Genomic DNA, 15,826 nt, shown 5'->3' with positions numbered 1-15,826 from the left:
GTCCCCATTTAGAGCAGCTTCTACATAGCGCTGATATAATTGCTCGTTTTAATAGAAATATTGCTCAGAAGTGATATAAAATCTTGAGTATAGCATTGTTGGCGTGAAACAAAACGGCACTACCTTTCATGTATCTATACTGCATGAATTGGTTGCAATAACGTAGACGTTCCAGTTCATAAACCAGTTTGATTACTCATTTACGTTATTGCTACCGATTCATGCAGTGTGGAGGCACTGCCAATTTTACTGTATACCAAAAAGCGCAACTAAACTCTTACTGCTGAAGTATTTTTTGCTGGGTAATAATCATGCTAATTTCATCAGATCTGGTTGAAATTTGGCTTATTAAGGTATGTCTCGAAAAGTTGGACATGGACATTATCGTACGCATAAACTGATAATATGAACGCCGCCTTGCATATGGGCTACCTTAAAATTTAGTAAAACATGTTAAGAAATTTTAATATAGCTTGCAATCGGCAACTGTTACCACAACCCAAGCAATTCGATTGTGGATGACAGCCTATATTATAACTTTCTACGCAATTCACGATGGAGAGTACATAAGATCCGGTCTGGCCGAATTAGGGGCCGTATATACTTGACTGGGTTATCAGTCAAGGGTTTTCGTATCGTATCCATGCAAAGAAGGTCTTGCTGATATATGATCGGAACAGTTAGGTGATGTACTATGAGCTGCTCGAACTCAATTGATTCGTTTGACCCGAGCATTGCGTGATAAACGGTCACAATATTTAGAAAATCACGACAAGGCAAAACCATAAAAACTTGATTGGAAACAATCAAATGGGAAGTCCAACTCCACCCTTATGCCTTATAGTCCAGACACTTGCACTTTCCTGATTACCATTTGTTCCGATCGACAACGCATGACTTGTCTGATAAGCATTTTCGTTCTTATAAGAAAACGAAAACTTGGGTCGATTCGAGAATCGAGTCAAAAAACGAGTAATTTTTTCTCGCGATATTCTTTATGTTGCCAGAAAAATTGGAAAAAGGAGTGGCTAGCATTAGACAGTCTTCCGATTGATCCGCCTGTTATAACTCTTTCCGAAAAAAAATTCTAGAACATATGTACATAGAAGTTCGGCATCTTTAATTTGCGTAAAAAATATGAGAATTGGGGACAAAGGGAACTTCTCTTTTCTATTGCATTAAGTAGTTCTTAAAGTGGGTAATCCCAAAAGTTTAATTTAATTTAAAAAAAAAAAAATAGATTTCACATTCCTGCTCATCTTACCTCGTGAATATTTGACCTTAAATGGAATTTTCGAATCTTCAACAGCCACCTTAGTCGTGTATCTCAAAAGCATAAAATTGGAGGAAGAGGTTACAGGTTCAATGTTGGCAACACCAGATTCACCACCACAATGAATAAATAGACGGGAATCTTGATCTGTTTTACCATCGAAAATCTGAAAATTCGTTGAAATATTCAAGGAAACCATTTGAATTGAGAATCACTTCGTCTTACCTCCAAAGTATTCATGTTACAGTTTTCACGTGGCAATAGATTTAGCTCCTCCAAATCTAGGCGTATTTGGGTATTGGATGGTTGCTGTATCAAATATAGACAAACAGATGATTCACCACTAGGTCCAATGATCCGGGCCGAAGCATCAGTAAATATACCACCACAATGAGGTATTGCAGATTCCACTTCATAGTGTAATTGAAAAGAGCTATCCAAACCATGTTCATCGGTATGGAAATGTATTTTCACTTTATTCGAAGAAGACTTCAATGGTTCGGGTGTAGAAGATTGGCAAAATTCTTTGATTAACACATCACCATCGTAGATCTAAAGGAGGCAAACAAATATTAGTTAATATGTTGCTGAGAAGTTTACAAGATCCCTAACGTTACCTTCATTGCATCTCCCTTACAGTTGGCTATGGAACCGGTATTGACTTCATAGATTCGTAAAATAAATCGATAACCATATGGAGCTGAAAGTTTCCATTGACATTCCCTATTTATGGGCATTTTACCTGGATAGCCTGGCGATTTTATTACTCCCTCACCACCCAGGGGGATCTCCGAGGTCTGGCCACATATTTCTGCTTGTGAATGCCAAGTCATATGGAAACCAGCTCTATTTGTACTATTATCCGACCGAAACCAAAAGAATAACTGATTCTGTGAGGACAGTACAGTGCCTCCTAAAGGTAACGATTTTCCACAAAATCTTCCAATCAATTGAGCTGCCAAGGATATGCCATCGTGTATTTGCAACCAATCGTGATTACATTCTGCATCTTCTTCCACATCGAATGTTGTAAAGGTCACATTGAGAATGTGCATTGGTTGTGTTCGTATAATCCAAGCACATCTTTCCAAAGAGGTATATGTTGTGGAGCCATCCGCTGGATATGTTAGCTCACCCGTAGACTGTTTTTGGATGGATCCACAAATACTACGTAAAATTTCACAGGTTTTGCCAGTTGTACCACGGCTACAAGAACACTTGTATGCTTGATTAGGAAGGGGTCTGCAAGTTCCTCCATTTTGACATGGATTAGGGTGACAACCATCCGAGGTTTCACATAAAGCTCCAGAATAACCAGTGGGGCATAGACAACTCGTTCCACGGCCTGTAGCCAAGCAAGTACCGTTGTTCTGTAGGGAAATTCAGTCACTCTAAATCCATGCTTTGTATTGCGATGATACCTACCTTGCACATATGGTTCTCACATGAATCGCTTATAGGATTGGTATGACATCCTGTTGGTCCAAAACCATGTCCAAACATTCCATGAGGACATGTACAAGTGGCTACATTGGAAATATACTCACACTTGGCTTGGGGATGACAAATTTTTTCACCATCGCAAGAATTTGAAGGGACCAAATTGCACATGCGCCCATCTCCCACCCAGCCCGGGGGACATTGACCACAAAAGTGGGAACCCTTTAATGAAGCAATTCAATGTTCTCACAATGTTTCGAGAAGAATTTCTATGCATACCTCTGTGTTTATACATCGCACCTTTGGCTGTAGACTACAACCTCCATTATTGGTGGCACACTCATCCACGTCAATGCACATCTTCCCATTGCCCGTATAACCAGTGGGACAGGGGCCACACTTAAATGTACCTGGTAGATTTATACACTCACTGTGGCATGGATTTCTGGATCCCTCGCACTCATCAATATCTATATCACATGCCAAGGTAGCAGTCGAATTTTTTATAGCCGTTATATTCCTAGTCCAACCTTGGTCACAAATGCAAGTGAACCCCTGCGGATTATTGGCTGGAACACAGATACCATGACCGCAAAATTCTTTAGATTGTTCGCTATGGCAAACGGGATTGCGGAGACGGCAGTGGGTTCCGGTGAAGCCATTAGCACAAGTACATCTAAGAAAAAAACGTACAGAGAACTTCAGTTAAAAACTGGAAACTTAAGTTTTGTATTTACCGATAGAGCCGATTTAGTCGAAACTTCTCTATGGTTTATGAATTACAGAATGTTCCGATTAAATGCATTTTTCAAGTTGATTGGCAAATAGTCTTGTAAAAATTATAATAATTCCTGATTGTCTCACAATCGATACCCTACTAACATATTCAATCATTGAGATTTTTGTCCACACTTGAATTTTAAGTCTTTTGCAGTTCAGTGTAATTTTGTATGATGTACTCGAAAAAATTATTTTTATCGTGACAGAAAGATGGGGGAAAGAATCGACTAGCGTTGGATAATACTTCGTTTGATCAGCATTGTATACTTTTATTCGGAATGAATTCTCAAACATTTGAAGAAAGCCCAAATTTTAAATTTGCGTTCCAAATAAGATTTTAACCTTCGTTTGAGTCATAGAGTCTAGAGTGGGCCTGCACATATATTTACGCCTGTACTTGAATCACTCAGACTTTGATCTGCAGTTTAACCATTTACATAGTAGTACTACTATGGCCGATATCCGAAGTAAATTTGTCATGCCTGCCAAGGATCCCAAAACATCAAGCCTTACAAAAGCTGGTGGCCTAAGGTTACAACGACAGCCACTGCCAATGAACTCAAGCTGGTGATGATAGAAGGCAACACGGAGAGAAGAGTCTTCTTACCATCCCAGCAAAAAAAGAGCTTCCAAAAAAGTAGTTTGGATCCCCAATCTGTGATCCGGAAGTAGTGCAAACTTGGATCATCTCCAATGAATTTTACATGGGCTTGTCATAGGATGGAAGTACCCCCTTTTTGGATCCTTTGCATTGCTCTAGAAGTTGTGCCCTGGAAGTTAATTTGAATGAATAAATTTAAAAAGCGAAAAAAATTTTTTTTTCAACCAATTTCACTTTTTTTTTTCATCCATATGTTTTATTACACTATTATCTTCCTATTATCTAATTTTTACAATTTGAAAAACTTTTTCGCTCCGACCAGGGATTGAACCTGGGTTTACTGGCACCATAACAGAACGCCTTATCACACTCAGCCACCAACGCCATTGAACATAAAGCGTCGAAAGGTCAATTCCAATGTTTGTGATATGATCGTAATACGACACCAAGGAATAACATTTTAATTGCTTCTCGAGATGTTCTTTATTAGTATGAACGAAAAAATAAGAAACGCAGGTTCAAATCTCACCACCAGCAATTTGTTTATCAAATATTTTTCTAAAAAAATATTTTTTTATGTTATGTATCGTTTTTATTTTTTATTTTCGGCATATATTTTTGTATAAATATATTTTTTTCTATTAAAATCAATAAAAAAAAATTAAAACTTCTCGTAATTTGCAAACCCTTCTCAAAAGAACTTCCATGGAAGCGAAAAAGTCAAACGGCACAGGCTCAAATCCCAGCGGGGATGAAATTAATTTTTTTTATTATTATTTTTTTACTTTTTTATGGATTTTCTATTTTTTTTTTTAATTTTTTTATTAGTTTTCTATTATTTTGTAAAACTTAATTGCCTAAAATTTGCACTTAAAATAGCCTGATTGCGTTCTTTCTAATACTTGTCCACAAGGACTGCACCGGAAGTAGAAAAAAAATCATTGGGGGATCCCAAGATGAGCTTTAGAAGAAATGTTTGTGTACATGTCCAAAAGGACTGCATCGGAAGTGGAAAAAAATCATTGGGGGATCCCGCGTTGCTCTTTAGAAGAAATGTTTGTGGACTTGTCCAAAAGGACTGCATCGGAAGTTGGAAAAACTCGATGGGGGATTCTGGGATGGGCTTTAAAAGAAATTTTTGTGGAACAACTTCCAATTTTTTTGCTGGGATTGTAAATATTGATTTAAACTTGAGCTACATCGAAATCTGTATGTTACCCAGCAAAAAATTCTTCAGCTGTAAGAGTTTATTTGCGTTTTTTGGTATACAATAAAGTAGGCAGTGCATCCACACTACATGGATCGGTGGCAATTCGTTTACGTTATTGCAACCAATTCATGCAGTATAGATGCATGATAGGTAGTGATGTTTTCCTTCATGCCCACAATGCTATACTCAAGATTATATATCACTTCTTAGCAATATTTCTATTAAAATGAGCAATTATATCAGCGCTATGTAGAAGCTGCTCTAATTCGGGACATCACCCACAAAAATCAGCGCTGATTCGGTTGTTTTGTAAGCAGTTGGTACTGCCTCTCTCCCTTACAATCCTGCTGAAATAGTGGTCCATTTTTTGCTGGGTAGGTTAGGTATAGTGACAGACCGATATTTCAGGTTCACTTAAATTATTCCGTCCATTGTGATTCAACAGTGGCAAACTTCTATCTTATCACTGAGCTTCTATGCTCAATGACAAGGGACCTCCTTTTTATAGCCGAGTCCGAACTCATATAGCTGTTCGGACTCGGCTATAAAAAGGAGTGGGAAAACCTTTTTTGTGTTTGGTCGAAACTGGGTTCGAACCCACAACCCTGTGTATGCAAGGCGGACCACGGTGGTTCCTGTATGTTATTGGTTTCAAAATCTGATCACAAAATCTGGCTTTTATACATTCCCTAGCCAAAAATGAATCATTCTTTTAGAAAACAAAAAAACGTGTTTAATCACAATGGATTATGATCCACGGCACATTGGGTTATTTTAAATTTTGAATTCGCTTTTTAAAACAAAATCGATCAAAATTGAATTAATCACTTGCTGCATTTCCCATTTTGGAAATCTTTTTGCTATGAGCAAAATTCAGAGCAATACACGTGAATTAAACAAAGAGAAAATTTGTCATGCGTGAGTTTAAAGTCTAAAGGGGATAACTCCTGTCATTTTCCATTAGAAGTCAGTCAGTCAATCTCCCATAGCCATATCTATACTGAAGACTTTGGAAAAGTCCATGAAAGAGTCGATCGTGTATATATTTGTATCCGCCATTTTCTTTTCAATAACTCCACTCATCTAGTTCCTTAATCTGCTTGGCCCATAAAGCCCAAATAACAATAAATTGTGTACAAAGTCTAATCATTTTTTGGATTTTCTTAGATTGTTTCTAAAACGGCCTTTTAAATCGAAATTTTCGTTTCTCAAAAATAAGATTTTCACCTACGGTGCTTCTGATAGTGTAACTCAATTGTCTGTGTTATATGAAACCTTTGCACCCACGGGCAATGTATTAAAAATTAAGATATATTTACTCACTTGTAACTACCTGGTGTATTGGTACACACTGCGTTATTTTGGCATCCCAAATCTGTACCAGCTAAGAGATAACATTCGTCGACATCTTCTTCACAAGTATCACCCTAAAAAGAACACGCAACCAAAATTCAAATAACCAATTTAATAATAAGTAGTGAATACGCCCCTTTTATTAATTTTATCGCATGAAAATTTGGGAAGTAGTGGAGTAGATTTTTTCCTACACTAAAAGAAATAACCTTATTGATCTTAGAAGTCAAAGAGTAAGAAAGAGGCAATTATTTCTGTTTTAATTGTTTCAAGGATAGATGGGTATTAAGTTCGAGTATAGCCGCTAAAATCGTAATTTTTTCACGATTACTTTTCTTTAACATTTGCTTTGGGCTATTCCCCATAAAGTTATAAAGAAGTCTGAAACAAATGTGTATAATTTTATGCCTTTTTTTACTGATTTATGATGACGATTTTAGCGGATAAACTCGAACTTAATACCCACCTTATTGTAAAAGTTTACTTTTTTAGGCTAAAAATTATTCGTGGGTCTTAACGAGTTTTAAATTCTAAAACGGTTTAAAATAAAAAACATTAATAAAATAATTTGAATAATTAAATAAATGACTCTTTGGAAGTTTAAATCACATCCGAAACGTTGAAATAGCACTCATTGATTCTAAGCCAATTTTGCATCACTTCAGGAACCAAAAGGAACGTTTTCATTCCTCTTTTGTAGACGATTTGTTTTGGTGGGAGCTGAATAAAATTGAATTATTTTTTGTTTAGAGACCGGTATTAGGTGAAAATTATTTTTTTAATAATTGGTTTCGCCGAAAATAAAAATTTTCAATTTTTGCATTGGATGATGCCCCACACTCAAAAAAAGTTTACTTGGATCCAAAGATTTTAACCTTCCCTTAAGGATTTTGGTATTGATTCCTGGCCAAAGATGCGGCTTCTTTAAAATAAAGACACTTTTTACGGACCTCCCTGGCTTTAAATCTAGGATCAAATAAATTAAATTGGACACAGATCGCATTCCTCGAGTTCTTGATTTTCTCTTTGCGATATATTAATAAAGGTATTTATGTACAAACAAATTCCAATTTCAAAATCCAAATTATGCAAGTTACTTCGAAGTAAAAACAGTTTTCTTAATGCTAGAAAAAAACTTTAAACCAAAGATGCAAATCCTTAAAATAAGTCATAGCCTATATTTGAAGCGTTTTTATCTTAAATTTAAAAATTCAATATATCAGTTGAGTTAAAGACGATTTCTTTAAATTAAAAATGTTTTTCTTAATTTTAAGGAAAATTTGCCTGCAAAGATCTACAACTTCAGTAGAGAGAAGCAAAATTTCAAGATTTGTGTCCTAAATGTAATGAACAAAATTTTTTAAAGCAAGGATTATAAACTTTCTTTTAATTAAAATGTCATTGTTTTAAAGAATTTTGTCCTTAGCATTGCGTAAATTTTGAGTCGTAAAATTAAAGTTGCATATTCTTCCATATTAGGTCAATATTTTTTTCAGTGCATTAAGTTATAATAAAATTTGCAACAAGAAGATATAAATTTATTCTGTTTTTGTAGATTTAGTTTTGGATTTAGCGGCGGTATTAATTGCGAATTATCGCATTAAATTTCCAAGTTTTTCATGGTAACTGTTTTTAATAATTTTTTTAAAGAAAATTGAAATTATTCAGTTGTTGCTGTGGGGAATGATCCACCCGACCAAGTTAGAACAAAAGAAAGCTATAATTTTATTCTGCTTTTACAGATTTATTTTAGATTTTAGTGGCTAAACTCGATCTTAATACCCACCTTAATTGAGAAAATTCAACTTTAAAAAAATGTAGACTTTTCAAAAATCACAAATCGACCTTTACCTTGTATTTCTTATAACTTACCGTCCATCCTTCAGGACAATCACAATGATACCCTTTATACAAATCATAACATGTTCCACCATTTTTACAAGGATCTGTGGCTTCGGCACATTCGTCCTTCACTAGATTCTCTTCTATAACCGAAATACGAGCACCCAATCGACGTAAACGTCCCAATAGACGACGCAAAGAACGTTGTTGTCGAGAAGTCCTGGTGCGATTTAGTAGCACAGAATATCTAAGATTCATACGATCAATATCTTCACGTATTTTAAGGATCATAGTGCCCATCTCATCCATAGAAGGCATATCTAGAGGTTTATCAAGATCAATATCTAAATTAGAGGGCGTATAAAACTGGCGTATTCGTTCCATAATATCCACATTGTTGATAAGCAGTGAAGAGCCATGCGATAAGCGCAGACTAATATTTTGTTCATTGGACGCCTCCAAAATTAGATCACCATTTTTGGAAATAATTTTCGGTTGTGCTTCATAGTCGGCAGAGATTAAGTTGATTTGTAATAGAAATATAAATATAAATGAGCACGATATACACAAAAGGAAGGACATATTTGTCTTTAATTCTTTTTGAAAGGATTTTTTGGGAGGATTTTTCTTTATATTTTCATAAATATTCCATGTTTTGATTATTCACATTCATATGAGTCCTTTTTAAGTCCTTTCCACAATATTCTTTTAGATTTTTTTTTAATTTTGTAGTCCTTTTTCAATATCCTTCTGACAAGTTTTACTTATATTTTCACTAATTTTCCCTTATTATTAATTTATCATCTGTATTATTTTCAAAATATTTTTGTTTTCAATTAGCACTCATAAAGATTGGTTTTTTTGAATTTTTATGAAAGTCCTTATTTAAACATCCTTTTGCCTGGACGTTTTTTAAATAACTTTCGTTTTAGTCCTTTTCACTTCTTCACTTTTTTCCTTTGATTTATTGCCCGTTTACGTTTTTTTTTTTAATTTGTTCCGTTCACTTTGAATATCACGCACTTACTGTGTCTAATGGCTGCAATGTTCCAGAATTTATATGAAATAAAATGGGCGTATCACCAAAGACAATGCAGCGATCGTTTTATCATCATTGCTTTGGCTACTGATTTGGTAAGCTCAACTTTCGGGACTCTTACTACACTAGGGAATATATTTGTTCCACTGGAACATCTGTGCAGAATGTCAATTCCCAAGCGGGACTACTTTCAGATAACACTAAAGTGTAGCTGTTTTGTTCCATTGATGTACATAATGAATGATTGTACAATAAAATCAAAGGATACGTAGCCACTCGTAGATAGCTTCAGTCGAAATCGATTAACACATCTGTCGTGTTGAGCCTACTGAAAGCTTACAACTATCATTCTGAGAATATTCATGCATGCGTCTATAGGAACATTCGGATTTTAAATGCTAAAAAAAAAAAATTACGGCGGCCACACCATCACCATCGAAGGTGGAAATTGTCAGCTGACCTCTTTCACATGTAAATCCGAATATTTTGTTGTTCACATACTATCCAATTTAGAATGGCTGCTCACCGGAGAAAACCGAATTCGATAACTGGTCATATTGGTGTAAGCGAAGCCACGCCTTATGTTCAGCTTATGTTCAGTTTTCTACCACTGTGGCATGAATTATGCATTAGTGCATATTGAACGCACTCAGAAGGGGTTTATTAAATTTGCTCTGCGTTCAATATCTTTCACAGATCCTGAACCGTCATATTCGGACCGATGTCGGCTTATCGGTATGAGAATAGAAGATTATTAGAAAAAGAAGATTATTATACACTCAACCATAGGATGGGGGGTATATTAACTTTGTCATTCCATTTGTAATACATCGAAATATTTCTCTAAGACCCCATAAAGTATATATAGCTTCTAGGTCGTGGTGAAATTCTGAGTCGATCTGAGCATGTCCGTCCGTCCGTCTGGTTAAATCACGCTAATTTCCGAACGAAACAAGCTATCGACTTGAAACTTGGCACAAGTAGTTGTTATTGATGTAGGTCGGATGGTATTGCAAATGGACCATATCGGTCCACTTTTACGTATAGCCCCCATATAAACGGACCCCCAAATTTGGCTTGCAGAGCCTATAAGAGAACCATATTTCATCCGATCCGGCTGAAATGTGGTACATGGTGTTGGTATATGGTGTTGGTATATAACACCCATGCAAAAATTGGTCCATATCGGTCAATAATTATATATAGCCCCCATATAAACCGATCCCCCGATTTGGCTTGTGGAGCCTCAAAGAGAAGCAAATTTCATCCGACCCGGCTGAAATTTGGCACATGGTGTTGGTATATGGTCCTTAACATTCTTGCAAAAATTGGTCCACATCGATCTATAATTATATATAGCCCCCATATAAACCGATCCCCAGATTTGGCTTGCGGAGGTTAAAAGAGAAGCAAATTTCATTCGATACGACTGAAATTTGGTACATGGTATTAGTATATGGTCTCTAACAACCATGCAAAAATTGGTCCATATCAGTCCATAATTATATATAGCCCCCATATAAACCGATCCCCAGATTTGAACTCCGGAGCCTCTTAAGGAGCAAAATTCATCCGATCCGGTTGTATACCAGTAACCATGTAAAAATTGGTCCATATGGGTCCATAATTATATATAGGCCCCATATAAACCGATTCCCAGATTTGGTTTGCGGATCCTCTAAAAGAGGCAAATTTCATCCGATCCGGCTGAAATTTGGTACATGGTATTAGTATATAGTCTCTAACAACCATTAAAAAATTTGTCCATATCAGTCCATAATTATATATAGACCCCATATAAACCGATACCCAGATTTGAACTCCGGAACCTCATGGAGGAGCAAAATTCATCCGATCCGGTTCAAATTTGCAACGTGGTGTTAGTATATGGCCGCTATAGTTATATATAGCCGATCCCCAATCACACAAAAATTGGTCCATATCGGCTCATAATCATGGTTGCCATGCGAGCCAAAAATATTCTAGCAAAATTTTATTTCTATAGAAAATTTTGCCAAAATTTTATTCCTATAGAAAATTTTGTCAAATTTTATTTCTATAGAAAATTTTGGCAAAATTTTATTTCTATAGAAAATGTTGCCAACATTTTAATTCTATAGAGAATGTTGTCAAAATTTTAAATCTTTTGAAAATTTTGCCAAAATTTTATTTCAATAGAAAATTTTGTCAAAATGTTATTTCTTTAGAAAATTTTGTTAAAATCGTATTTCTACATAAAATTTTGTCCAAATTTTACTTCTATAGAAAATGTTGTCAAAATTTTATTTCTATAGAAAATTTTGCCAAACTTAAGTATATGTGTATTTAATCGGCCTTTTTAAGTTTAATATATACCCATAAGCGTAGTCCCCAGAGGCCTTGGGGAGGGGTCTTAGACACCCCCAGAAACATTTTAGCCCCCCCAGAATTTGAAAACCTATTTACGATTTTACATTTTTCTAAAAATTAAACAAGTATATACAACCGCACAAAGTTCCGCTAAAGACTTTGATGCACAATCGAATTACTTTGGTTGTGGTAGCAATTGCCGATGGCAATGTTTGAAATCTGATATTTATAAATTAAATCTGTGGTTGAACTTTTGATTTAGTTGAATAACTAAAGCTTCTTTATTATTTTGTTTAGTCTGGTTTAGTCAATTTAATTAAAAACAAGTATATACAGCAGTAAGTTCGGCCGGGCCGAATCTTAAATACCCACCACCATGAACCAAATATTAGGATTTCCTTTGAAATTTCAGGAGGGCTTGAGGACTTGAGGACACTTCCCGAAGATACATTTAAAGATTTCACCTATGAGGACTATATCAGATTCTGGATTTATAAGAACCATTTTTGTTTGAGTTTTAGAGGAATCATTAACATCTCTTGTAAGTGTGCAAGAAAATTATAAAATAACGTCTTGATTTGAAATTTTAAATCTGTAGATTTTCACCCGAAAAATAAAATCTGGAAATTTTACATTGAGTTTCAAGCAATTTTCATGATCAGTGCGCCTTCTATACTCACAAGAAGTGAAATTGGTCTATATGGAGGCATTACCAAATGGACCGATAAAAACTTAATCTGATACACGTTTTTGTGAGCCTTAAATACGAGAATATTTACAATTTCAGGCAAATCGGATAAAAACTACGGTTTCTAGAAACCCAAGGAGTTAAATCGGGAAATCGTTCTTATGGGGGCTATACTAAAATACCGACAGATACTAACCGTTTTCGGCACACCTCTTTATGGCCCAAAAATACCTCTAGATTTCCAATTTCAGGCAAATTGGATAAAAACTACGGTTTCTATAAGCCCAAGAAGTAAAATCGGGAGGTCGGTTTATATGGGGGCTATACCAAAACATGGACCGACACTCATCATTTTTGGCACACCTCTTCAAGGTCCCAAAATATCTCTAGATTTTCAATTTCGCGCAAATTGGATGAAAACTACGGTTTCTATAAGCGAAAGACCCCAAATCGGGAGGTCGGTTTATATGGGGGCTATACCAAACCATGGACCGACACACACCATTTTTGGCACACCTCTTCAAGGTCCCAAAATACCTCTAGATTTTCAATTTCGCGCAAATTGGATGAAAACTACGGTTTCTATAAGCGAAAGACCCCAAATCGGGAGGTCGGTTTATATGGGGGCTATACCAAAACATGGACCGACACTCACCATTTTTGGCACACCTCTTCAAGGTCCCAAAATATCTCCAGATTTTCAATTTCGCGCAAATTGGATGAAAACTACGGTTTCTATAAGCGAAAGACCCCAAATCGGGAGGTCGGTTTATATGGGGGCTATACCAAAACATGGCCCGATATAGCCCATCTTCGAACTTGACCTGCGCGCAGACAAAAGACGATTCTGTGCCAAATTTCAGGACGATAGCTCCATTATTGAATGCTGTAGCGTGATTACAACAGACAGCCAGACAGACAGACAGACGGACAGACGGACATGCTTATATCGTCTTAGAATTTCTCCCTGATCAAGAATATATATACTTTATATAGTCGGAAATCGATATTTCGATGCGTTACAAACGCAATAACAAACTTATTATACCCCGTCACCATTCTATGGTGGTGGGTATAAAAATAGTAATTGATACTATTCTTTCATAAATTAATATCTTAATAATGCTGCAAAAAGGCATAGCCAAAAAGAAGTGAAAATCTTCTTTTTGGGTCCGGAAGTGGTGCAAAATTGGCGGAGAAGCGATGAATGTAATATGAAATTGTCATAGAACGAATGCCCACCGTTTCAACAGCCGTTGCAATGAATTTGCATCACTGCTTAAGCTGTGATCCAAGTTCAGTGTTTTGAATGTGAATTAAAAAATTTTGTTATATTTTCCCAAATAATTAATTTTTATATTTTTTATGATTTTTAATGCATGTTTGAAACATGCTTGTTTGAAACGTTTTCCCTCGAATATTTTCAAAAATTCTATAAAAATTTCTATAATGAATTTAGCATTTTTGTGGCAAAATTTGAATAATTTGTACCATTTTATTTATTCTTACCTGTTTTTAAAAGAAAACAAAAAATTACGCATTAAAATATGAAAAAATGAAGTAAAAAAACTTTCTGTTTAAAATAATTAACTTCTTTGTGAGGACATTTTTGGAAGTGCTTTTAAAGTTGTGACATTAGAACAACTCCCAATTTTTTTGCTGGGAAAAGTGTGGAACTACTTTTAGTTGCTGTATTATAAATTAATTGTCGAGTTATTTTGATGCCTATATTGTTATTCATTTTTATGAAATAAAACATTAATTGAACCTATAAGTTCAGTCTATAAATTTACAGCTAGGGGGGGCTATAGCCCCCCCTAGGAAAATTGTCTAGCTACGCTAATGTATATACCACGTATGGACTACGTGGTATATATTACGGTATTAGGAAGTTTTAAGATACCTTGCCATCGGCAAGTGTTACCGCAACCCAAGTAATTCGATTGTGGATGACAGTCTTCAGTAGAAGTTTCTACGTAATCCATGGTGGAGGGTACATAAGCTTCGGCCTGGCCGAACTTACGGCCGTATATACTTGTTTTTATCTCAGATTTTTCTGTACAAGGTAGTTAATGGTATCATAGATGCTCCAGATTAATGGTATCATAGATGCTCCAATTTAATATTCCCTGACATAATTTGCGTCGTCAAAACCTATTCTTCATTCCAATTCATCGTAGCAACTATTGATATAATGAACCAATTGTGCGTGATTTAAAGGAATTTAATCGGATCTCAAATTTTAGGTTGGATTTGTCTTGTTCATTATTTGATTTTTGTAAATCATTAGATATTATATATTTTTAGTTATAAGCTTTCCCCCATATTCATAAAAGTTAAAGTAAACTTTAATCCTACTATTACCATACGAATTCCTTGCATAAACTGTCAGTAAATTATTATGAATATGGGCATTAGTCTGTAAGGATTGTAATGCAAATCCAAATAAATCTGAAATAAATAAATAAATGTTTGTAACATCCAGAAGGAGATGAGTTATGCACATGGTGTCTTCGGCAATAATGCTCAGGGCAATAATACTCAGCATCTGAGTCGATCTAGTCATGTCGTCTGTCTATAAATTTTTGTGATCAAAGTCGCACTTTTAGTCCCATCGACTACAAATTTGGCACAAGTATGGTTTTTGGTTCAGAGAGGAACCCTATCCTAAAGATGTTGATAAAGCTCCCATATATATTTTAACTGATATGCACTTATATGGCTTCAGATGCCCGAGTTTTATACTGATTTGCTTCAAATTATGCACAACGAGTATAAATAATAGTGTCGTAAAATGTGCCAAATTTATATGAAATTGGTTCATATTTAGATATAGCTCCCATATATATGTTTCGACCAATTTACACTGATATGACCACAGAGGCATTCATAATAGGAATTAATATTCCTACTTACGAGTATATGACCACAGGGGCCAAATTTATACTGCGATTGGGAGATTTTGTAGAAGTCTCAAAATTTTTTTCCAAATCGGCTCAGATTTAAATTTATATAAATGGGAATATAATCCTTTATATATAGCACCCAACAAATTTGAAAGATTTAAGATTATATCGATAGTCGGCTTCGTACGATTTTAGGCTTTCCTTACTTGTTTTCGTTTCCTTTTTGGGTGCGATGCAAGACTCCCAGTATCACAGCAATGAGCAATGGTACGACTAACCAGTTTCATTCACACTCACTCACACTTTTGGGTTTTCAGCTTGAATTCCATCACGGATAATTTAATT

General features: G+C 35.4%; 1 protein-coding gene across 1 annotated transcript in view; it reads right to left on the bottom strand.

The window, feature by feature from the left end:
- LOC142236010 (cubilin homolog) overlaps positions 1–9,224 on the bottom strand; it is a 32,867-nt gene extending 23,643 nt beyond the window's left edge. Inside the window, exons 1-7 of the mRNA XM_075307260.1 lie at positions 8,530–9,224; positions 6,628–6,731; positions 2,993–3,389; positions 2,699–2,935; positions 1,891–2,643; positions 1,499–1,825; positions 1,265–1,439 (exon numbers count right to left, since the gene is read on the bottom strand). Of these exons, the coding sequence (XP_075163375.1) occupies positions 1,265–1,439; positions 1,499–1,825; positions 1,891–2,643; positions 2,699–2,935; positions 2,993–3,389; positions 6,628–6,731; positions 8,530–9,081 (2,545 nt within the window). The 5' untranslated portion in view covers positions 9,082–9,224. The remainder of the gene's footprint in view (positions 1–1,264; positions 1,440–1,498; positions 1,826–1,890; positions 2,644–2,698; positions 2,936–2,992; positions 3,390–6,627; positions 6,732–8,529) is intronic.
- Between the last annotated feature and the right edge of the window lie 6,602 nt (positions 9,225–15,826).

The sequence above is a fragment of the Haematobia irritans genome, chromosome 4, assembly GCF_050003625.1.
Source record: "Haematobia irritans isolate KBUSLIRL chromosome 4, ASM5000362v1, whole genome shotgun sequence".
Classification (NCBI taxonomy): domain Eukaryota; kingdom Metazoa; phylum Arthropoda; class Insecta; order Diptera; family Muscidae; genus Haematobia; species Haematobia irritans.
Note: the sequence above shows the minus strand (reverse complement) of the source record. Positions and strands in the feature narration are given on the sequence as shown.